General features: G+C 46.5%; 1 protein-coding gene across 1 annotated transcript in view; it reads right to left on the minus strand.

Moving 5' to 3' along the window:
• The window catches only part of LOC144484329 (T cell receptor alpha chain MC.7.G5-like), a 64,223-nt gene that overhangs the window by 19,463 nt on the left and 19,134 nt on the right, over positions 1 to 25,626 (minus strand). The window contains exon 5 of the mRNA XM_078202870.1: positions 3,431 to 3,444. Coding sequence (XP_078058996.1) covers positions 3,431 to 3,444 — 14 coding nt within the window. The remainder of the gene's footprint in view (positions 1 to 3,430; positions 3,445 to 25,626) is intronic.

Below are 25,626 nucleotides of genomic sequence, written 5' to 3' on the forward strand. Positions count from 1 at the left end.
AAGATGCAGATATCATTTAATACATGATGAAGCATACCCACTAATTCCGGGGCAGGGCAATATACAAAGTTCATATTCGGAAGAGCCCTTGAGACCCTTGAAGGAAACTTCAGCTACTTTAATTCTAACCAGATCCAAACTGAAGATTTTAAATGTCTTATTCGGTTGCATAGTGAATGTGTTGCTCTGCGAAAGATAAGTTTTAAAGTTCTGGTGCTAGCACATCAGTACACAATGTGACAAAAAATTAAACCGAACAAGGTGAGCCGAAATATAAGATTTATTTGTATTTTATTTCTCCTGCGTTTGAGTTTTGAGTTCAATTGCAGATTCTGCTGACTTCAACAGCCAGGGCAGGTTATATCTTGAAAGGAAAATATTTCCCCACATCCAGCAATTTAAATGCAATTCCTTCTTCTCGTCTGTTAGCTCCACATGACATATATTTCTATCCACTTACAAATGGGAATTTCATTCTCAGTAAATATTGTTCAGATTTTCTGCGTCCACAGTGCTTCACCATTACATTTTGCGAGGGTGCTTATTGGGTTCCACAGTAATTTTGGTTCCAGTGCCAAGGATCAGCCTTTCATCGGTGGGGGTGACACTGTCGATGTAGATGCTAAACATATCGGTTACTCTGGGGTGAACACAGAAAGAGTTATAACAACACCAGGTTAAAGTCCAACAGGTTTATTTGGTAGCAAACACCATTAGCTTTCGGAGCGCTGCTCCTTCGTCAGATGGAGTGGACTTTAACCTGGTGTTGTTCAAACTCTTTCTGTGTTCACCCCAGTCCAACGCCAGCATCTCCACATCGGGAACAGTAACGCCAGAGTCTTTATTGTCTTGCTTGCTGTTTTGACCATAGATTCGGATTCAAGTTGCAAGAGAAAAATGCAACTGTGCCCCGAAACCACCCCTCATCTAACTCCAATTATATTTGATTTTCTCTATTTCACAAAAGCACAACACATAGCTAGAGGTTTAACGTTCCTTCCATGCAGGGTTTCATTAACTTCTCTGTACTCTCTTGCCATGTTAGTCCCCCCTAAATGCGTCATCCCACACTTTTCAGAGTTAAAATTTCCACAGCTCTGCCCATTTGACCAATCCCTCTGTATCGTACTGCAATTGAAGGATTTTCTCCTCGCTATTTACCACACCACCACTTGTTGTGTCATCTATGAATTTACTGGTTATATCCCCTGGATCGCTATCTCTCTACTTAACTTCTAATGATACATTGATCCATCTAACAACTTATTATTAAATTGAATTAATCAATTATTTTCGCTCTTTGTCACCATTTGTTGGACACGGGTTCAGCAGAAAAGTCCATCGAAGGATGCAGAGAAATCAGCTGGCACTTACTTGGCACAACAATCAATTGGATTCCGCTGCCAAAGGTGAGTTTCTAACTACCGTCATAGTAATAAGCGCCGTGACACATTGCCAGCAGAAAGCTATCAATGCATAAGGTCATTCAGTTTCTGGCTATTACACATAGCAAGGAAACTGGAATATTGACTAATGGGTGGGATGCCTTGAAAGCTGCTATGGTGTACGAAGAGTTCATCTTAACATTGATTTACCACCAACAGAGGAACAATGAATCTTATACGATTGTATAACACTAAGGACATCTAACCCCAAATTCCCTAACTGCGTCCAGTGGTGCACTAAGGCACAATTAATCTGCTTCCAGAGCTAGCTATTTCTGGAACAGGTCGTTATACTGTTGCCAGGGGCTTAGAGATTTAGGAAGCCACGATCCATAACAAACGTGGCTGAGCAGGAATCTCACTCACTCTTACCACCAGTGTTATAAACTCAGCTTCCTTGGCCATCAAGTACATTGATTAGAACTCGAACCCGGCATTTCTGGCTCAGAGGCAGAGACTTTAACACACTACGCCACAGCACGTCCCCAACTTATTAATGGCCTTTATATTACCTCTCCTTCCCCAAAAGTCGATACGGATTGAAACAAAAGACGATATCGTGATTTATATATTCGAACTGTAACTTTCAATTATCCCACTACTGTAAATAGATCATGATGGAAAATAGTTGAGGACTTATTGGGCTCCACAGTGAATTTTGTCCCTTTGCCAAAGACAAGCTTCTCAGTTTGGTAGATAACACAGTGGTAACGGCTACCACAAAACATAGAACCAGCCACATGAACACAGGGCTAGCTTACATTCAGTTTGAGTTAATGTTACTCGTCTTGTTAGCTTCTCTCCCGAACCAAATATAACAGTTTCCTCTCCCTCAATCTTAGTTACTACGTTTTTCACAATTTTAAAAGGCACGTTATTGGATCAATAAATCGACTGACTTCACATTTTCCATCTCCGCTGATATCTCTCCCTGAGCAGAAGGAGGCCATTCGGCTCACCATTCAATGAGATCATGGCTGATCTGATGTCATAATCCTCAACTCCATTTTCCCACCGCATCCCCAGAACCCTCAATTTCCTTGCAGATTAAAAATCTGTCTATCCCAGGACTGATCATACTTAACGACAGCCCTCTGTGGTAAAGAAGTCCACAGATTAGGAACCATCCGAAAAAAGAAATACTTCATCAACCCCTTACTCTGGGATTGTGCCTCTGGTCCTCGACTCTCCCACCAGGGAATAAAATAGAAGTCGACAGCACATCAAAGGCCCTGCGTCCCATCGTGTCTGTCTCGCCAAAGATAAACCAGCTGACTTTTCTAATCCCATTTTCCAGCACTTGGCCCGTTTGCCGTTTGTGAAATGGCATTACAAGTGCATATCCAAATACTCCTTAAATATTGTGAGGGTCTCTGTCAACACCAGCCTTTCAGGCACTGAGTCCCAAGCTGCTATCACCCTTTGGGGGGAAAGTTCTCTTCACATTCCCTCTAACTCTCCTACTCTGCACTTTTACTCAATGCACCGCCCCCAAAAAGCACTGCTCATTGATTCCTCCGTTATGGGGATAGGTGTCTTCCTGTCTACTCTATCTCTGCTCCTCATTAGGCTGAAGCAACTTTTACAGTACAGTCTATCTCTCTGACTCTATGACCCTATCGGGCTGTTCCTCTTCTAACTATGTATCAATGTATCATTTAATTGCATTGCACACAATCATTTCAGCAATACATCTCCTTGACAGGTGGATTTTCATAGAATCATAGAAACCCGACAGTGCAGAAAGAGGCCATTTGGCCCATCGAGTCTGCACCGACCACAATCCCACCCAGGCCCTATCCCCATATCCCTACATATTTGCCCACTAATCACTCCAACCTACACATCTCAGGACACTGAGGGGCAATTTTAGCATGGCCAATCAACCTAACCTGCACATCTTTGGACTGTGGGAGGAAACCGGAGCACCCGAACGATGAAGGACAGTTAAATGTTTTAAGGAAACAATCTTGAATTGTGGAAACAATAAAGCTGTCATCTGCTCCATCTCAATGCCAAGTGAAGCTGCTTTTTAGATTCCCAATTAGAGCTGCTCACCCGTTCCATACAACAACAGTGATAATTGAAATAACACAGCGACTGTATGTCTCAATGAAGCCATGGGGGAAAAATAACATGTTGAGTAATCATAATCCAGGATTAGTTACTTACTGGGTTCCACAATCAGCCTGGTTCCATTGCCGAAGATGAGCTTTATAGTCTCTCCATATGTTACACATCCTTTGACTCCATAACAAGATCCATTGTGGCCTCGTCCATCTCTCTCTGCCCCTCTGCCGTGTCCCGGTGCCTTGATTGGGGGTGGGTCAGACCAGTAATGGTGTACACTCGGTGAATATCACGGTGGGGATGGAATGCGGTGGTGGGGAGTGGTGTTGGGAGGGTGCTATTGAGAGAGCTTGGTGTTTTCCCATGGGGCTGTGAGGTTATTGTACGGGCGTTACGGGAGATTCAACTACTGTGGTCCCACGATATCCCCACAGTGATACGTGCCAGCACAAAAACTCTTCAGCAGCTGTTGCTGCTGCTGTTGTCGTATGTATCACCTCAGCTGCGACAGCAGAAACTTCCTCTTAGATACAATTATCAATTCCATTCCTATGAAGTACCCGCACCAGATTAAAACCGTCCATGTGATTCCACATGAGCACTGGCTAAAAGTGTTTGGCACAGCACACCTGTAGGGGTTAGAAACCAGAAAGATGTTTTGCGGTTGGGGAAATTTATCAGGAACATTATTAAAGGAAAGGCGATAAGGAAGCTGAGGTGGAAATGTGGGGACCGGGTGGGGGGGGGGGGGGGTGGGGGGTAGCAGGTGGAGCGGTGAGGAAATAAACTAGAGAATTTCCCAGCTCAGGAACAAGGCTATTGAAGGCACAGTTGCGGAGTGAGGGGGAAGTGGAAGAACGGATATGTCAGGACATAATGGATAGGTGCAGGAAAAATAGGGTTGTTGTCGTGGGAGACTTCAATTTCCCTGTTATAGACTGGAAATCGCGTAGGGCTGGGAGTCTGAATGGGGAGGAATTTGTAAAATGCGTACAGGAAGGTTCTTTGGAACAATATGCAGATAGCTCGACGAGAGAGGGGGCTATACTGGATCGAGTACTGGGGAATGAGCCCGGTCAGGTCTTCAAAGTTTCGGTACGGGAACAGGTGGCAAATAGTGACCACAATTCTGTTAGCTTTAGGATAGTGATGGAAAAGGATGAGTGGTGTCCCAAGGGTAAGGTGTTGGATTGGGGGAAGGCTAACTTTAGTGGGATTAGGTAGAAATTGGCAGCTGTTGATTGGGAGAGGCTGTTTGAGGGTATATCCACAACTGGCATGTGGCAGTCTTTTAAGGAACAGTTGTTAGGGCTGCAGGACAGGCATGTGCCTGTAAAAAAGAACGATAGGAAGGGTAGGATTCGAGTACCGTGGATAACCAGGGAAATTGAGGGATTGGTCAAAAAGAAAAAAGAGGTGTACGTTAGATCCACGCAGCTAAAAACGGAGGGAGCTCTGGAGGAATACAAAGAAAGTAGGAAAGAACTCAAACGAGGAATTAGAAGGGCAAAAAGGGGTCACGAAATTTCCTTGGCAGACAGGATTAAGGAGAATCCCAAGGCATTTTATTCATACGTTAGGAACAAAAGGGTTGTCAGGGAAAAAATCGGACCTCTCAGGGACAAAAGTGGGGAATTATGCTGAGAGCCCAAAGCCAGAGTGAGAAACAGGAGAGATTTTTTGCAGGAGTGCTGGGGTAAGAGATCGACTTTTAAAATACTTTTAATTTAAAAAATAATACTTTTAATTTTAGTTTAAATTACTTTTTCGCGGGTGTTTTAAAAAAAAATAGAAACTTTGAACTCTAACCCAGAAGTAGGCCACTGGGTGTTGTGGGAAGTGTCCAAATTTTTCTTCAGCGCGCGCGAGATATATACATATGCCGCACTATTAAGCGGGCAGCGGAGTGAGCAAGGAGCAGAGTGAGAGCTGACGGGCTTTGGCTCATCGGGCTTCGGCGTAAACAGGCAGAGGTGCTGTAGGTTTAGACAGTTTTTCCTGTGTCATTGGAAGAAAGGGGGAATTATGAGTGTGAGGCCAGTTTGTTGTTCTCACTGTCGGATGTGGGAGGTCCTGGAGTCAGCTAGCCTCCCGGACGTCCATATCTGCGCCAGGTGTGTCGAGCTGCAGCTCCTCAGGGACCACGTTGGGGAACAGGGACTGCAGCTCAATGACCTTCGTCTGGTGAGGGAGAATGAGGAAGTGATAGATAGGAGTTACAGGCAGGTGGTCACACCGAGGCCACGGGAGACAGACAAGTGGGTCACGGTTAGGAAGGGGAAGGGGAAAGGTCAGGTACTAGAGAGTACCCCAGTGGCTGTGCCCCTTAAAAATAAGTACTCCTGTTTAAGTACTGTTGGCGGGAGCAGCCTACCTGGGGGAAGCAACAGTGGCCGTGCCTCTGGCGCACAGTCCGGCCCGGCAGCTCAGAAGGGTAGGGAAAGGGAGGATGAGCAAACTGACCACCGCACCAAGGTATAGGGAACCATCCAAGTTGGGGGAGAAACAAAGAATTTAGTAGAAATTGGGGATAGTACACTTTTGGATGCTGTTTGGGGGGATGACTTAGCAGGGGAAAGCCATGGGGTACAGGTCACTGGCTCAGAGTCTGTCCTTGTGGCTAAGAAGGGAAGGGGGGAGAGGAATAGAGGATTAGGCACTGGGGACTCCATAGTTAAAGGGACGGATAGGAGATTCTGCGGGAACGAGAGAGAATCGCGGTTGGTGTGTTGCCTCCCAGGAGCCAGAGTCCACGATGTCTCGGATCGTGTTTTCAAAATCCTTAAGGGGGAGGGGGACCAGCCCCAAGTTGTGGTTCACAAAGGCACTCAAGACATAGGTAGGAAAAGGGATGGGGATGTAAGGCAGAAATTCAGGGAGTTAGGGTGGAAGCTTAGGGCTAGAACATAAAAAGTTGTTATCTCTGGTTTGTTACACGTGCCACGTGATAGTGAGGGGAGGAAGAGGGAGAGAGAGCAGTTGAACACGTGATTACAGGGATGGTGCAAGAGGGAGGGTTTCAGATACCTGGACAATTGGGGCTCTTTCTGGGGTAGGTGGGACCTCTACAAACAGGATGGTCTGCACATGAACCAGAGGGATACCAATATCTTAGGGGGAAATTTGCTAATGTTCTTCGGGAGGGTTTAAACTAATTTAGCAGGGGGTGGGTACCTGAATTGTAGCTCCAGTGTACAGGAGGTTGAGAGTTGTGAGGTCATGGATGAGGTTGCAAGGTCGTAGGAGCATACTGGCAGGCAGGAAGGTGGTTTGACGTGTGCATACTTCAACGCCAGGAGCATCCGGAATAAGGTGGGTGAGCTTGCAGCATGTGTTGGTACCTGGGATTTTGATATTGTGGCCATCTCGGAGACATGAATAGAGCAGGGACAGGAATGGTTGTTGCAGGTTCCAGGGTTTAGATGTTTCAGTAAGTGCAGGGAAGGTGGTAAAAGAGGGGGAGGTGTGGCATTGTTAGTCACGGACAGTATTACGGTAGCAGAAAGGACATTTGATGAAGACTCGTCTACTGAGATAGTTTGGGCTGAGGTTAGAAACAGGAAAGGAGAGGTCACCCGGTTGGGAGTTTTTTATAGACCTCCGAAAAGTTGCAGAGATGTAGAGGAAAAGATTGCAAAGATGATTCTGGATAGGAGCGGAAGTAACAGGGTAGTTGCACTGGGGGACTTTAACTTTACAAATATTGACTGGAAAAGCTATAGTTCGAGTACTTTAGAGGGGTCAGTTTTTGTCCAATGTGTGCAGGAAGGCTTCCTGACGCAGTATGTAGATTGACCAACAAGAGGCGAGGCCACATTGGATTTGGTACTGGGTAATGAACCAGGCCAGGTGTTAGATTTGGAGGTAGGTGAGCACTTTGGTGACAGTGACCACAATTCGATTACGTTTACCTGAGCAATGGAAAAGGAGAGATATATACCAAAGGGCAAGAGTTAAAGCTGAGGGAAAGGAAATTATGATGCGATTAGGCGAGATTTAGCTGGCCTAGGTTGGGGAAGGAAATTGCAGGGGATGGGCACAATTGTAATGTGGAACTTGTTCAAGGAACAGCTACAACGTGTCCTTAATAAATATAGACCTGTCAGGCAGGGAGAAGTAGAGGTGTGAGGGAAACGTGGTTTACTAAGCAGGTTGAATCTCTTGTGAAGAGGAAGAAGGAAACTTATGTTAAGATGAGACGTGAAGGCTCAGTTAGTGCCCTTGAGAATTACAAGTTAGCCAGGAAAGACCTAAAGAAAAGTTAAGAAGAGCCAGGAGGGGACATGAGAAGTCTTTGGCAGGTAGGATCAAGGAAAACCTTAAAGCTTTCTATAGGTATGTCGGGAGTAAAAGAATGACCAGCGTAAGATTAGGGCCAGTCAAAGACAGTAGTGGGAAGTTGTGCGTGGAGTCTGAAGAGATAGGAGAGGCACTAAATGAATATGTTTCGTCGGTATTCACACTGGAGAGGGACAGTGTTGTCGAGGGGAGTACTGAGATGCAGGCTGTTGGACAGGATGGGATTGAGGTTCATAAGGAGGAGGTGGTAGCAATTCTGGAAAGGGTTAAAATAGCTACGTCCCCTGGACCGGATGGGGTTTATCCTAGGATTCTCTGGGAGGCTAGAGAGGAGATTGCAGAGCCTTTGGCTTTGATCTTTGTGTCGTCATTGTCTACAGGAACAGTGCCAGAAGACTGGAGGACAGCAAATGTCATCCCCTTGTTCAAGAAGGGGAGCAGGGACAACCCTGGTAATCATAGACTGGTGAGCCTTACTTCTGTTGTGGGCAAAGTATTGGAAAGGATTATAAGAGATAGGATTTATAATCACCTAGAAAGGAATAATTTGATTAGGGATAGTCAGCACGGTTTTGTGAAGGGTAGGTCGTGCCTCACAAACCTTATTGAGTTCTTTGAGAAGGTAACCAAAGAGGTGGATGAGGGTAAAGCGGTTGATGTGGTGTATATGGATTTCAGCAAAGCGTTTGATAAGGTTCCCCATGGTAAGCTTTTGCAGAAAATAAGGACACATGTGATTGAGGATGATTTAGTGGTTTGGATCAGGAATTGGCTAGCTGGAAGAAAACAGAGGGTGGTGGTTGATGGGAAATATTCATCCTGGAGTTCAGTTACTCGTGGTGTTCCGCAAGGATCTGTTTGGGGGCCTCTGCTGTTTGTCATTTTTATTAATGACCTGGATGAGGGCGTGGAAGGATGGATTAATAAATTTGCGGATGACACTAAAGTCGGTGGAGTTGTTGACAGTGCAGAGGGAAGTGGCAGGTTACAGAGGGACATAGATAAGCTGCAGAGCTGGGCTGAGAGGTGGCAAATGGAGTTTATTGTGATAAAGTGTGAGATGATTCACTTTGGAAGGAGTAACAGGAATACAGAGTACTGGGCTAATGGTAAGATACTTGGTAATGTGGATGAACAGAGGGATCTGGGTGTCCATGTGCACAGATCCCTGAAAGTTGGCACCCAGGTTGATAGGGTTGTTAAGAAGGCGTATGGTGTGTTCGCTTTTATTGGTAGAGGGATTGAGTTTCGGAACCAAGAGGTCATGCTGCAACTGTACAAAACTCTGGTGCGGTCGCACTTGGAGTATTGCGTACAGTTCTGGTCGCCACATTATAGGAAAGATGTGGAAGTGTTGGAAAGGGTGCAGAGGAGATTTACCAGGATGTTGCCTGGTATGGTGGGAAAATCGTATGAGGAAAGGCTGAGGGGCTTGCGGTTGTTTTCGTTAGAGAGAAGAAGGTTAAGAGGTGACTTAATAGAGGCATAGAAGATGATCAGAGGATTAGATAGGGTGGATAGTGAGAGCCTTTTTCCTCTGATGGTGATGGCTAGCACGAGGGGACATAGCTTTAAATTGAGGGGTGAGAGATATAAGACAGATGTTAGACGTAGGTTCCTTACTCAGAGTAGTAAGGGCGTGGAATGCCCTGCTGCAGCAGTAGTGGACTCGTCAACATTAAGGGCATTCAAATGGTTATTGGATAAACATATGGGTGATATTGGAATAGTGTAGATTAGAGGGGCTTTAGATTGGTTTCACTGGTCGGCGCAACATCGAAGGCCGAAGGGCCTGTACTGTGCTGTAATGCTCTATGTTCTATATTCTATGTTCTAAGTAGGGGAGATCCTAAATGAATACATTGTGTCGGTATTCACAAAGGAGACAGATGTGTTAACTGGGAGTGTCTCGGACGGGAGTGTTGACCGTTAGAGAAAATCTCCATTACAAGGGAGGAAGTATTAGTTTTTTTAGGGAATAAAATGACTGACAAATCCCCAGGGCCCGATGGAATCTATCCAAGGCTGCACAGGGAGACGAGAGATGAAATCGCTGGGCCTCTGACGCAAATCTTTGACTCGTCACTGGACACAGGTGAGGTCCCAGAGGATAGCTAATGTGGTCCCGTTATTTCAGAAGGGTAGGAAGGATAACCCGGGTAATTATAGGCCGGTGAGCTTGACGTCCGTGGTCGGGAAGTTGTTGGAGAGGATTCTTAGAGATAGGATGTATGCGCATTTAGAAAGGGATAAACTCATTAACGATAGTCAGCATGGTTTTGTGAGAGGGAGGTCATGCCTCACTAACCTGGTGGAGTTTTTTGAAGAAGTGACTAGAATGGTTGACGAGCGAAGGGCCGTGGATGTCGTCTATATGGACTTTAGTAAAGCATTTGACAAAGTCCCTCATGGTAGGTTGGTGCAAAAGGTTGGATCTCATGGGGTAAAGGGGGAGGTGGCTAGATGGGTGGAGAACTGGCTTAGTCACAGAAGGCAGAGGGTGGTAGTGGAAGGGTCTTTTTCCCGGCTGGATGCCTGTGACTAGTGGTGTTCCGCAGGGCTCTGTATTGGAACCTCTGCTGTTTGTGATTTATATAAACGATCTGGAAGAAGGTGTAACTGGGGTGATCACTAAGTTTGCAGACGACACGAAATTGGCTGGACTTGCAGATAGTGAGGAACATTGTCAGAGGCTGCAGAAGGATATAGATAGGCTGGCAATGGCAGATGGAGTTCAATCCAGATAAATGCAAAGTGATGCATTTTGGTAGAACTAACATAGGGGAGAGCTGTACGATAAATGGCAGAACCATAAAGGGTGTAGAGACGCAGAGGGACCTGGGTGTGCAAGTCCACAGATCTTTGAAGGTGACGTCACAGGTGGAGAAGGTGGTGAAGAAGGCATATGGCATGCTGGCCTTTATAAGACGGGGCATAGAGTATAAAAGTTGGGGTCTGATTTTGCAGTTGTATAGAACGTTGGTTCGGCCGCATTTGGAATACTGCGCCCAGTTCTGGTCGCCACACTACCAGAAGGACGTGGAGGCTTTAGAGAGAGTGCAGAGGAGGTTTACCAGGATGTTGCCTGGTATGGAAGGGCTTAGTTCTGAGGAGAGATTGAGTAAACTGGGGTTGTTCTCAGTGGAAAGACGGAGGATGCGGGGAGACCTAATAGTGGTGTATAAAATTATGAAAGGCATTGTTGCGTCATTGCGTCTTGGAAGTGCAGCAGAGAGGGAGAGATTCGCGAGTGGAGTGCTGCGGGTAAGCGCTGTTATTTTTAACTTACTTTTTCGCGGGTTTTTTCTTTAAAAATATCTAAACCCGGAAGTGGTCGCGCAGGGAGGTCTGGGAGAGAGAGATTTTTTTTTTCCCCAATAAATTGGAACAGAGAGGAATCCCGATACTCTACACTTGTAGAGTATCCCACCCTCCCTCCTCCTCTAACCTAAAAAAAAAGACCCAGTGAGAGCAGGGCTTTGGAGAAAACAGGAGGAGGAAAGGTAAGTTTAAAATTTTCATTCACTTTTTTTTTCCCTGTGTGTTTAAAGGGGCAATTATGAGTGTGAGGCCAGTATGTTGTTCCCAATGTAGGATGTGGGAGGTCCTGGAGGCTCCTAGCCTCCCGGACGACCATATCTGTGCTGGGTGTGTTGAGCTGCGGTTCCTAAGGGACCATGTTAGGGAACTGGAATTGCAGCTCGAGGACCTTCGCCGGGTTAGGGATAGTGAGGAGGTCATTGACAGGAGCTATCAGCAGGTGGTCACACCGGGACCACGGGAGGAGGGTAACTGGGTAACAGTGAGGAAGGAGAAAGCTCAGTTGATGGTGAGCACCCCGGTGGATGTGCCCCTTAATAATAAGTACTCCTGTCTGAGTACTACTGGGGTGGACAGCCCACCTGGGGGAAGCAGCGGTGGCAGTGTCTCAGGAGCTGAGCCTGGCCCAGTAGTGCAAAAGGGTAAGGAAAGGAGGGTAGTGCTAATTGGGGACTCTACGGTGAGGGGGTCAGATAGGCGTTTTTGCGGACACAGACGGGACTCTCGGATGGTGGTTTGTCTCCCTGGTGCAGGGGTCCGGGATGTCTCTGGTCGAGTCCCAGAAATCCTGAAGGGGGAGGGAGAGGAGCCGAAGGTCGTGATGCATATAGGTACTGCTGACATAGGTAGGAAGAGGGAAGGGGTCATGAAAAGAGAATATAGGGAGTTAGGTAGACAGCTGAGAAAGAGGAATGCAAAGGTAGTAATCTCGGGATTGCTGCCTGTGCCGCGGGAGAGTGAGAACAGGAATCGGTGGAGAATGAATGCGTGGCTGAGGGACTGGAGCAAGGGACAAGGATTTGGGTACTTGGATCATTGGGACCTCTTTAGGGGCAGGTGTGACCTGTTTAAAAAAGACGGGTGGCACTTGAATCCCAGGGGGACCAATATCCTGGCGGGAAGGTTGGCTAAGGCTACTGGAGAGACTTTAAACTAGAAAGGTTGGGGGGAGGGAATCGAAATGAGGGGACTGAGAGCGAGGAGGTTAGCTCGCAAATAGATAAGGAATGTAAACAGGGTAAGAGGGAGGTTAGACGAGTGATGGAGAAGGGAAGTGCTCAGGCTGAAGGTCTGAGATGTGTCTATTTTAATGCCAGGAGTGTAGTGAATAAAGTGGATGAGCTTAGAGCGTGGATTGCTGCTTCGAATTGTGATGTGGTGGCCATTACGGAGACTTGGATGTCTCAGGGACAGGACTGGGTGCTTCAGGTGCCGGGTTTTAGATGTTTCAGGAAGGACAGGGAGGGAGGCAAGAGAGGGGGGGGGGGAGTGGCACTGTTGATCAGGGATAGTGTCACGGCTGTAGAGAAGGTGGACGCCGTGGAGGGATTGACTACGGAGTCTCTGTGGGTGGAGGTTAGGAACAGGAAGGGGTCGGTAACGTTGCTGGGTGTTTTCTATAGGCCGCCCAATAGTAACAGAGATGTTGAGGAGCAGATGGGGAAACAGATCCTGGAGAGATGTAGGAATAACAGAGTTGTCATGATGGGAGATTTTAATTTCCCAAACATAGATTGGAATATCCCTAGGGCTAGGGGTTTGGATGGAGAGGAGTTTGTTAGGTGTGTCCAGGAGAGTTTCCTGACACAGTATGTGGATAAGCCTACTAGAGGAGAGGCTGTACTTGATCTGGTGCTGGCTAATGAACCTGGACAGGTGGAGGATCTCTCGGTGGGTGAGCATCTTGGGGATAGCGATCATAATTCTATCTCCTTCACGATAGCATTGGAAAGAGATAGGATCAGGCAGGCTAGGAAAGTGTTTCTCTGGAGTAAAGGGAAATACAGTGTCATCAGGGAGGAAATTAGACGGGTAAATTGGAAGGAGGCATTCTTGGGGAAAAGTACCGAAGGAAAGTGGAGGATTTTCAAGGAATGTTTGTCTGGAGCTCTGCATGACAACGTTCCGATGAGACAGGGGGGTGTTGGTAGGGTACGGGAACCGTGGTGCACGAAGGTTGTGATGAACCTGGTGAATAAGAAAAGAGAGGCGTACAGAAGGTTCAGAGAGCTAGGAGGTGTTAAGGATTTAGAGGAGTATACGGGATGTAGGAAGGAGCTTAAGAAGGAAATTAGGAGAGCGAGAAGGGGTCATGAGAAGGCCTTGGCGGGTAAGATTAAGGAGAATCCCAAGGCTTTCTACAAATATGTCAAGAGTAAAAGGATGAGATGTGAAGGCATATGACCCTTAAAAGGTGAAGGGAGAAAAGTTTGTGCGGAACCGTTAGAAATGGCGGAGCTGCTTAATGAATACTTTACCTCGGTATTCACGGTGGAAAGGGATCTGGGTGGTTGTACTGCTGGTGTGCGGTGGACAGAAAGGATCGAGCATGTGGACATAAAGAAAGAGGATGTGTTGGAACTATTGAATGGCATCAAGGTTGGTAAGTCGCCGGGACCGGATGGGATGTACCCCAGGTTACTGTGGGAGGCGAGGGAGGAGATTGTGGAGCCTTTGGCGATGATCTTTGCATCGTCGATGGAGATGGGAGAGGTTCCGGAGGATTGGAGGATTGCAGATGTGGTCCCTATATTCAAGAAAGGGAACAGGGACAGCCCGGGAAATTACCGACCAGTGAGTCTAACCTCAGTGGTTGGTAAGTTGATGGAGAGGATCCTGAGAGACAGGATTTATGATCATCTAGAGAAGTTTAGTATGATCAAGAGTAGTCAGCACGGCTTTGTCAAGGGCAGGTCGTGCCTTACGAGCCTGGTTGAGTTCTTTGAAAATGTGACCAAACACATTGACGAAGGAAGAGCGGTGGATGTGGTCTATATGGACTTCAGCAAGGCGTTCGATAAGGTCCCCCATGCAAGACTTCTTGAGAAAGTGAGAGGGCATGGGATCCAAGGGGCTGTTGCCTTGTGGATCCAGAACTGGCTTGCCTGCAGAAGGCAGAGAGTGGCTGTGGAGGGGTCTTTCTCTGCATGGAGGTCAGTGACCAGTGGAGTGCCCCAGGGATCTGTTCTGGGACCCTTGCTGTTTGTCATTTTCATAAATGACCTGGATGAGGAAGTGGAGGGATGGGTTGGTAAGTTTGCTGACGACACCAAGGTAGGTGGTGTTGTGGATAGTTTGGAGGGATGTCAGAAGTTGCAGCGAGACATAGATAGAATGCAAGACTGGGCGGAGAAGTGGCAGATGGACTTCAACCCGGATAAGTGTGTGGTGATCCATTTTGGCAGATCCAATGGGATGAAGCAGCAGTATAATATGAAGGGTACCATTCTTAGCAGTGTAGAGGATCAGAAGGACCTTGGGGTCCGGGTCCATAGGACTCTTAAATCGGCCTCGCAGGTGGAGGATGCGGTCAAGAAGGCGTACGGCGTACTGGCCTTCATTAATCGAGGGATTGAGTTTAGGAGTCGGGAGATAATGCTGCAGCTTTATAGGACCCTGGTTAGACCCCACTTGGAGTACTGCGCGCAGTTCTGGTCACCTCATTACAGGAAAGATGTTGAAGCCATTGAAAGGGTGCAGAGGAGATTTACAAGGATGTTGCCTGGATTGGGGGGCATGCCTTATGAGGATAGGTTGAGGGAGCTTGGTCTCTTCTCCCTGGAGAGACGAAGGATGAGAGGTGACCTGATAGAGGTTTACAAGATGTTGAGAGGTCTGGATAGGGTAGACTCTCAGAGGCTATTTCCAAGGGCTGAAATGGTTGCTACGAGAGGACACAGGTTTAAGGTGCTGGGGGGTAGGTACAGAGGAAATGTCAGGGGTAAGTTTTTCACTCAGAGGGTGGTGGGTGAGTGGAATCGGCTGACGTCGGTGGTGGTGGAGGCAAACACGTTGGGGTCTTTTAAGAGACTTCTGGATGAGTACATGGGATTTAATGGGATTGAGGGCTATAGATAGGCCTAGAGGTGGGGATGTGATCGGCGCAACTTGTGGGCCGAAGGGCCTGTTTGTGCTGTGGCTTTCTATGTTCTATGTTCATAGATAGGGTGAACGGTGGGAAGCTTTTTCCCAGGTCGGTTGTGACGTTCACGAGGGGTCATAGGTTCAAGGTAAGGGGGGCGGGAGGTTTGACACGGATATCAGGAGGACGTATTTTACACAGAGGGTGGTGGAGGCCTGGAATGCGCTGCCGGGCAAGGTAGTGGAGGCGGACACACTGGTAACGTTTAAGAATTATCAAGATAGCCACATGAACGGAGTGGGAATGGAGGAATACAAAATAATGGTCCAGTTGGGACCAGGGAGCGGCGCGGGCTTGGAGGGCCGAAGGGCCTGTTCCTGTGCTGTATTGTTCTTTAGGGGCACTATCAAAAGGCCAAAACTGTAGAAACAGCAGATTGAACAATAACACAGTTTGGAGACGCCAGAGATGATGAGAAGAGCATCCATCGAAGGATTTGATGAGAAGTAGGTGAATCGTGATGTTTAACTCGAAGCCAAATGTTTTTGGTTTTACTTATTATCTCATGGGGTGAGGGCTTCACTGACAACCCTAAGTGCCCTGAATTGAATGGATTGTTTAAAGTTATTCATCAGTGTCACAGGTAGGCTTACATTCACCCTGCAATGAAGTTACTGTGAAAATCTCTTAGTTGCCACACTGTGGTGCCTGTTCGGGTACCCTGAGGGACAATTGAGCATGGCCAATGCACCTAACCAGCACGTCTTTCAGACTGTGGGAGGAAACCGGATAATTGTTCGATTATTCCAGATGGCAAGCCATTGCTGTGCATCTGGAGTCAGACCAGGTAAGCTTGGTTGTATGTTATCCAGCCTCAAAACGTGGCTTCTCTCCACAGATGCCATCAGACCTGCTGGGATTTTCCAGAATTTTCTGCTTTTGGTTTGAGCCTGGAGGACCCTTAATCAGAACTGGCGAAGGGTCATCGAGACTCGAAACATTTGAACTATTCGCTCCTCACTGATGCTGTCAGAGCTGATGAGATTTTCTAGCATTTTCTGTTTGTGTTGAGGAAGTTCTGCAATGTCACTCATCCATGTTTAGACGTATCAAATAATCTGTCTTGTCTGATGGGCGTTTAATGTCCCATGGCTGATTTGAAAGGAGAGCTGTCGAGTTAGTCAAAGAGTCGTAAATTTTTATAGACCTTCGGCCTATCTTGTCTGTGCTAGCTATCAAACATATATCCATTCCAATCACATCTTCCAGCTCTTGATCAATAGCCTTGTAAATAAGGCGTGTCAGGTGGTCATCAAAATGGTTCTTTCATAGCTTAAAAATCCTGGGGGCAACCATTGACCAGAAACCTTTACGAGTCAACCAAATTGCTGTGTTTCTGGAGTCACATTAAGGCACATTTCCTTCCCTAAAAGGGCATTAGTAAACAAGATGGGTTTTGACAACAATCGACAATGGTTCATTAGATATTTTTATTGACTTCAAATTTCATCATCAGCCTTGTTCGGATTTGAACTTGGATACCCGTTCGTATCAGTAACCCAGGTGCCTGAGTTGCTTATCTCGTGACAAAACCAGTGGGCTACCAACTGCCCATGTCCCAATATTGAAATCCCACAACCATCAATGAGCGGACACATGTTGTTAGCTCAGAATGAGATCAGAAATGGAGAAGTCCAAAGTGGTGCTATTCCTATAAACCTTCTGTTCCGCCAGGATGGGAGATTCCATCACTCAACCTCTTTTTCGACATATTTCCACCTCCCTGCAATTGAGACATAATATTTACAATATTGACATTGTAAATACTGAACGTACTCCCCTTTGAAAGTCACTATGGAACTGGCTCCCCCACTCTAACTAAATCGCTCCTGAACCACTCGAAAAGAGTGCAAATCATTTAAATCTGCGTGATTTTGGCACCTGCCTTCCTGACAATGAAATTGTCTCTCCTTGAATATTCCATATAAATACTAATTTGGATGGCGAATATACTGTGTCAGCTCAGCTTCTCCAGACTCCACACATAACTGCAGGATGTTGTCCTTACACAGCTTTGCTCTGAAGGCGGAGACATGGATGGGTGTTGGATGCTTTCTGAGGGCTAACGTTCGTTGAGAATGGAATATATTCAAGGTGTTCATTATTCTCGACACGAGTGCCCCGCAAGACTGTGTCCTCAGTCCCTTACTTTACTCCTTATACACCTAAGATTCTGTGGCCAAATTCGACTCAAGCTCGATTTCCAACTTTGCTGTGATGCCACTGTCGTAGCGCGGATCGCAGACAATGATTAGACAGAGCATAGGAAAGATTTAGAGAATTTGGTGAATTGGTGCGACGCCAATAATCTGTCCCTCAGTGTCAACAAAACAAATGATCTCGTCATCGACTTCAGGAAGCGTGGTGGAAGACACGCCCTTGTCTACATCAACGGAATGAAGTGGAAATGCTCAAGAGCTTCAGGTTTCTCGGTGTCCAGATCACCAACAACCCGTCTTATCCCTCCACGCCGAGGCTGCAGTTAAAAAAGCCCACCAACGCCTTCACTTTCTCAAGAGGCTAAGGAAATTCGGCATGTCCGCTGCGACTCTTACCAACCTTTAGAGGTGCACCATAGAAAGTATCATTTCTGGCTGCATCACGGCTTGGTATGGCTCCTGCTCTGTCCAAGACCGCAAGAAACTACAAAGGATTCTGAACGAAGCCCAGTTCATCACGCGAACCAGCCTCCCATCCATTGACTCTGTCTACACTTCCCACTGCCTCGGCAAAGCAGCCGGCATAATCAAGGACCACACGCACCCAGGGCATTCTGTCTTGCACCTTCTTCCGTTGAGAAAAGATATAAAAGTCTGAGGTTGCGTATCAACCGTCTCAAAAACAGCTTCTTCCTTGCTGCTGTCAGACTCTTGAATGGACCTAACTCATATTAAGTTGACATTTCGCTACAACCTGCGTTTGAAATGCGTTGGGTTGCAAGGGGTATTCTGTCAGAGTCGATACAGATTTCACGAGCCTAATAACTTCTTCTGCACTTTAGTGATTCTATTTATCTGGTGTGCACGATCAAATCTGAAATCAAAACAGAAAATATTGGGAATATCTAGCAGGTCAGACAACAGTTTGGAGATCGAAAGAGAGTTCCCAGTTTCTGACTGTGACCTTGCATCAGGAAAGTTAGAAATCTAATCGGCTTTGAGCAACTGAATGGGCAAAGCGGGAAGAAAATAAAGTACAAAATCTGAGATAAGGTGGAGGGTATGAAAGATTCATTTGCAAAGATTTCATGTTCCAACTTATTATTGTTCATTTATAGGTTTGTGGGCGTTACTGCGTCGGGAAGCATTTATTGTCCAATGAGGCGGTGAAGTACCAACTTGAACCACTGCAGTCCATGTGGTGTAATTACACCCACCGTGTTGTGAAAGAGGGAGTTCCATGATTTTAACTCAGCGACAGTGAAGGAATGGTGATACATTTCCAAGTCAGGATGGTGAGAAGCTTGGAAGGGAATGTTGAATGAGATTCAGTAATGGTAATGTGGATGGATTTTAAAGGGCGACTGTCCGACTCGCTCTTGTTGGAGAGGAACATTGCCTGGCACTTGTGCAGCGTAAATGTTTTCTTGTGACTTGTCAGCTCAAGCCTGGATATTGTCCAGGTCTTGTTGCATTTGGACATAGAGTGCGTCGGCATCTGAGAAGTTGCGAATGATGCTAAACATTGTGCAGTCATAAGCAGAGATCCTCACTTCAAACCATTTGTTGGTATGAAGGAACCAATGTTTGTAAGTTTTGTTGTATTGTTCCATCCTGGGCAAATCAAAACAGCTTTGTAAGCAGGTATTTGTGCAGTTTTTATTTGTTTGAAACAACCGTGCATGAAATATGCGCCATGTGAAATTGACATTAATCATGTGGCTAAAAGGATGCTCATGGACCCACTATGGTGAGCGAACCTAAGTTCACACTGGGACAATGATTATCTCAATAGCCATCGAACTGATCTGCTGCTTTCAGTTACTTAGTGTGAGTGAAGAGCACACATTGTCACATTGCGTCTGACAATCAGAAACGTTTCCATACATAATCCGCATGTTTAACCGTAAGGAATAATCTTTGGAATTTCTGTTTCAAAAGAAACTTGCTTTTCTTTCGTCTATTCTGGCCCCTGGTCAAGATTCACAGGGTGCATGCAGATTCAATGATCAGCTATCTGATTTGAACTCCGCGTGAGTGTCCTTCATCAACAGCTCTGTGTAATTCTGTCAGACGGGATCAGGAAGGGCCAGTCGCCCTTCTCGGTTGTTTCATTCGTCTCGCGTGTGGAAGAAAAAAACGGTAGCTAATCTACTTGCTTGTCAATGCTCTCATTGTCATTGCTCTCCCAATGCTCTCTGCTGGCACAGTGAACAGAACGCACTCATCAATGCAACAGGAACATCGACTCATAGAGTCGACACACAGATGCTGGTCATTCGGTTGTTCCAACATACTGATATTATTGCCCCGGATGACCGTTCCCCCAAAGCTCTTCATCCAATCCGATCAATATATTTTTAGGTTTCCTTCTCCCTCGTATGCTTAACTAGATTCGCCTTAAATGCATCTGTCTATTTGCCTTAGTTACTCCCTGTGGTAGCAAGTTCCACATAAGAACCACAGAGCAATGGAATAATTACTGAGCAAAGGGGGCTCGAATCCCACAAAGGCAGATGCTGAAATTTGAATTCAATAAAAATCTGAAAGCAAAAATCTAATGACGACCATGAAACCATTGTCGATTGTCGTGAAGAATAATCTGATTCACGAATGTCGTTTACGGAAGGAAATCTGCCTTCCTTACTTCATCTTGCCGACATGTGACGGCCTATCCACGCAACAATGCGGTTGACTCTCAAGCACCATTTGAAATGACCTAAGAAACCATTCAATTCATGGAAAATTAAGCGTGGGCATCCCATGAATGGAAAGAAAAGCAGGGAAATGGCTGCAATTCCTCTTGTGGGTTTTTGTACAAGTCTGGATGTGATCTATATCAGTGTGCTGCTGTGCACAGTAATACGTCGCGCTGTCTGCTATTGTTAACGTGCTGACAGAGAGATCGAATACGTTGTTGGAAAGGTCCTTGGATGCAATGAATCGTCCACCAAGCTGCTGATTGTAATCCTTTCTATTTTAATTATTGTACGAAAGCAGCCATCCCAGTCCCGTCTCAGGACTGTGCCGGTACCAGAGCATGGTGTAGCTCCCAAGATCAAATCCGCTGGTTTTACAGGTTAGGGTCAGGGATTGCCCTACTACCCCCGTTTCTGCCTCTGGCTGGGTCAACACCACATCCGACTGGACGCCTGCTAAAGGGAAGAAACAATAATTATGGTGAGGTGAATCCAGTTTGTGTCATTCCACAGGGAATGATTGATGTCAAACAGAAACTGTGCAAATTTTCTGATAATATCCAACTACTCACAAGATAAGATGACAAGGAACACACAGAGAAATATCGCTAGCATCATGCTCATGGAGCCTGTGTTAAATTAGACACCCCGACAGAACCTCCAGTCACTCACTGAACAAAGTACTAAGCTGATCGTTAGATTCTGATCGTCAGTCACAAGGATTTGTGCAATGGGCGGGGGAAGGCCTTGACAAGACAACGACTATTGGCTGCCTGGAATGGAAGACGCTGTCATCACATGATGACACCCACCTTAATACAGAATGGGCGTCAACAAATCTTCATTGTTAATTAAGTCTGCAAAGACTCACTGTTACTCACGATGAATTGAACCCTATTCCTGATGTTCCCGTTAACATTTCCATTTGGAATATTGTTTCACTAGGTGACCGATTTCATGTTGCTTTAGCCTCACTGTGTTAGCTGTGCACTGACATAAGCAGGGTGTCCTCCATCGTCACCCTCCTGACATCGAAAGCAAATATATTGTGTGTAAGGTCATTGGAAGCAGTGACTCTTCCTTCAGACTCCTCACTGTTGGATATTTAGCTGGTCCTGCCTCTTCCCGGTACTCTTCTGGTTCTAATATGGCCACTGGCCACTGAAGTCGAAGCAACTGGTTTTGGAGGCTAGGGGCAGGAACTACCCTGGGAGCCCCATCTCTGCCTCTGACTGCGTCAGCGATACTTCCAACTTGACATCTGTTAAAGTTAGAGAGACATCAGTCATGGTGAAGGGCGACACGGTAGCACATTGGTTGACACCGCTGCCGCATTACACGACAGAACAGGTTTCGATTCCAGCCTTGGCTGACTATATGGAGTTTGCACGGTCTCCCCGTGTGTGTGTAAGTTTCCTCTCGGTGCTCCGGTTCCCTCCCATAGTCCAAACATGTCTGAAGTTTTGGTGGATTGGCCATGCTCAATTACTCCTTAGTGTCCCAAGACGTTTAGATTGTTTGATTGGCGAAGTTAGGGGAAAGGGCGGGTTGTGGATCTGGGTGCAGACTTCTGCACTGTAGGGATTCTATGATGACTCCTGCCGGTTTGACACCACTGAGTTGAGGCACAGTGGAAAACACAAACACACACACACATACGAGGCATTGGGAGAATTGTCAAGCCACTCTGCATATGGAATCCTCCAATAGACTGATTAACATTGTTGGCCATGGCCAAGAAAAGGAGGAGAAATGGAATGGATTTCATGCATGTTGTAAAGTTTGCATAAAAGGGCAGGAATCACCATCGAATATCGCAGACTGAAAAGATCCTTTACTCACCAATCTGTGTCACAGATGTGTGTGTGTGTTGAAGACACGATCATTGGTTCTATGCACTTGTGGGTTATTAATAATCGTTTCAGAGGGAATACAACATCCCTGCATCTGGCTGTCCAGCTCTTTTAGACTTTTATACGTTTCCGTGAGATGCCCTTTCATTCATCTAAATTTCAGTGAACATAGGCCCAGTAGACTCAATCACTTCCTCATATGACAATCGTTCTCTCCCAGGAACCAGTCTGGTCAACCATTGCTGCAATCCCTCTATGGTATGTATATCCTTTATTAGATAAGGAGACCAAACTGCATGCAATACTCCAGGTATGGTTTCTCCAAGGCCCGATACAGCTGTATGAATACATCCTTGCAATGAAGGCCAACATAGCATATGCCTTTCTAACTACTTGCTGACGCTGCATTCTTGCTTTCAGTAACTGGTGTGGGAGGACACCAATGACCCTTTGCAACAACAATAGTATTCTTGCAAGAACAATACCAGAACTTGCAATAAATAACAATCTTTAGAACCATTAATAATGGTGCCTTCTCTATTAGCAGCAAGTGCCAAGACTTGAATCATTTCAATGTTACAAATGTTCATTTATGCAGCAAATTTGATTCCTGTCTCTAGCACCTCGAGATTCGCCGCTTACCCTCAGCAATAGTGGCACTCAGTCGGATCACGCCAGCAATATGCTAAGGGACTAAGTGCAACAGTCTTCGTGAAAACAAAATGACTCTTGTCCTTGTGCTGAGGACCTCACACACATTGGTTCCAGTTGTACTGTGTGCAGAGGCCGAGATGGCCGATGGACTGACACAACGTTCATTAATCCAATCCTACCCAAGCCTGGTAAATAACCTGTTTGTGTTACAATCCACATTGAAAAAAGAGTCACTGAGGTGCCTCATATCCACCTGTGCGGAACGATCAGCAGCTGTGCTTAGCTTGGATTTAAATTTATCCACAGCAGCAGCGGGGAGCGGCATCAATTACAATGTCAATGGTCATGATGATTGTGACAAATAATTGACAGAACTCACTGCGCCGCGCACACAGACACATACTAACACACACAGGCACACACACACACACACACAGAATCCTGTTTTCAATCCATGGGCATTGTACTGGGGAAAGTCAAGGCGACGCAAATCCTTGGCCGACATTGCCACTGGCCGCTGTCCACTGGATACGAAAGGCGACATTCCAATCTGCAGGCAAGAACTGTGGTTGAGGATCACCAAACACCCAGCTATTCTAGTCGAATTTCCCAGCACTTGTTCCGTAGACTTGCATGCTACGGCGTGTCGAGTGTTCACCTGAATGCTTCTTAAATGTTGTGAGGGGTCGCCGTCTCATCAGGCAGTCAGTACCAGATTCCCACCACCCATTGGATGAAAGTGCTTTGACCCCAAATCCCCACTAAATCTGCTGCCCCCTACCTTAAATTTATGTCACCTCGTTATTGACTTCCGAACTAAGGGGAAATGTCCCTTTCTAGTCACAATATCGATATCCCTCGTAATTCTGTACACCTCAATCAGGTCCCTCCCACATCTCTGCTTTAAGGAAAACAACCCCAGCCTAACCAGCCTCCCTTCATAGCTGAAACGATCTCGCCCAGGAAACATCCTGGTGAGTCTCCTCTGCACCCTCTCTAGTGTAATCACATCCTTCGTAGTCTCTCTTCATGTCTAAAAGTCTGCGTGTATCCATCTGTTGTTCAGAGCTGATCACACTGTGCCTTCCTGCTTATTTGTATGTTCATCACCTGTAAGTTAGTTTCAAGTAAGCTAGTCACCATGTATCCATTTTGCCTGCTCGTCCAGCAGTTGATGTGGCTCCAAACTATCTAACGTCTTCGTGTCCATGTGTATGTTTTGTATGTTAGTCTAGCTCTGTCTATGAATCTATCCATTTAACTATCGAGTGACCATTTATTTGTTTTCTGTTAATTCATCCGTTCGTGTGTCTATACATCTATCTAACTGTCCGGTGACCATATTTCTGCCTTGTGTGTTAATGCATCAGTTCCTGTGTCTATCAATCTATCTTGCTAGCTGTCCAGTGACCATATATCTGTTTTATGTGTTACTGAATCAGCTGATGTGTCTAAGAATCTAATTCACATCTGTTTGCCTGTCCATCTCTGTGTTGATGCTGCAATTCTACAACACCGACATTGGACAATGGGACTACACATCATGCCGAGACCTTCCATTGCCTGGGAGAGGAACCTGCAGTTTATGCAGAGACTGCTGCCCGGAATATGCCAGTGTGTGTGTTTAAGACGCAGAAGTATTTCCTGGAGTCCTCAGCTGTCACGGGTGCAACTGTCAGACTGATGCTTCTGTAAGTTTTGCTCAGGGAGGAGGAAAAGCGACGCCTGGAAAATGTGGCGCTGTCGCTGAAACCGTCGGTGCAGCGGACGAGAATATACTCGGGACTCCCTCCCATGGCTGGGTGGAGAGGTTCCCGGTACCAGACCAAGCAAGCCCTCTCCACCTCTGTGTAGGAGCAGGTGATTGTCGTGGTGGCTCCCTGCTGGACCATCACTTCTGCCTCTGGCTGGTGTATGACTGCGGATGCAGCCAGGCTACCTGAAGGGGAGAGAAAATTAGAATTAAGTGGAGGTTCCAGGCACTATGTCGATTTGAAACTGGGGAGGCGCGGGGGAGGGGGAGGATCGTGGGCCCAATGGAGGGCGGCCCCAGTTCCGCCTGTAGGCATCGTGCTGCCCTTGGAGGTAGCCAGCAGTCGCGATTTTGCCCTGTGAGTGCATCAGTACCATTGCACGAAGCTGAGCTGGAGGGCGGTGCTGCAGGCGCAGGGTGATGCGTCTCCAGCCTCTTGGTGTGCCGCCTGGCCAGAGACTTGGAGATTTAAGATCTGGCTAGGTCAATATCTGCAACATGTATCCAAAACCTAATGAGGCGTGGGATAGAATTTGAGTTGATAACAGGCCATGTTTTTAATTAGATAGAATCATTTCAAATTTGTTAACGCAGTAGCAGGCCATTCGGCCCATGGGCTGTTGCTGGCGTTTCTTCACCCCAACCCCACTTCTTCTCACACTATGAGATGAGCCGCCTATTACTCTTTCTCTCCACCCGATAGCCCCCTGAAATACATAAACACCGTTCACGTCACATATTCCATGTTCAACAGTTCCACGTTCTCACCATTCACTTATGGAAATAAAAAGGCTTCGCCTAAATCCCACACTAACGACTCTGTGATTTATTCTGTCTTGGGATATGAGAGTCGCGAGACTGAGCCAGGATTTCTGCCCATGCTAATTTGCCGCCCTTGAGAAGAGAGTGTGGAACTGTTTTCCTGGAGTGCTGCGTGTGCAGATGCACAAGGTACACTCAACAGTACTTTCAGAGGGAAGGTGATGTCCCCAATGGTTTTAACACAGCGACAGTCATAGAAAGGTGATTCTAGCTTCATGGATATGTGTGGATCGGAGGGAATACTGCGGGCGATGCTCTTCGTGTCCATCAGCAGCAAATTTCCTTCCAAGTGCTGGATGTTTTGGGTCTGGAAGGTATGTCGAAGAAGTGTTTGGTGAACTGTTCATATCTATGATAGGTTTGCCTTTTCTCACTGCTGAAGCTTTTAAACAACTATTTGTAAAATCCCA

Source organism: Mustelus asterias, unplaced genomic scaffold, assembly GCF_964213995.1.
Source record: "Mustelus asterias unplaced genomic scaffold, sMusAst1.hap1.1 HAP1_SCAFFOLD_100, whole genome shotgun sequence".
In the NCBI taxonomy this organism is placed as follows: domain Eukaryota; kingdom Metazoa; phylum Chordata; class Chondrichthyes; order Carcharhiniformes; family Triakidae; genus Mustelus; species Mustelus asterias.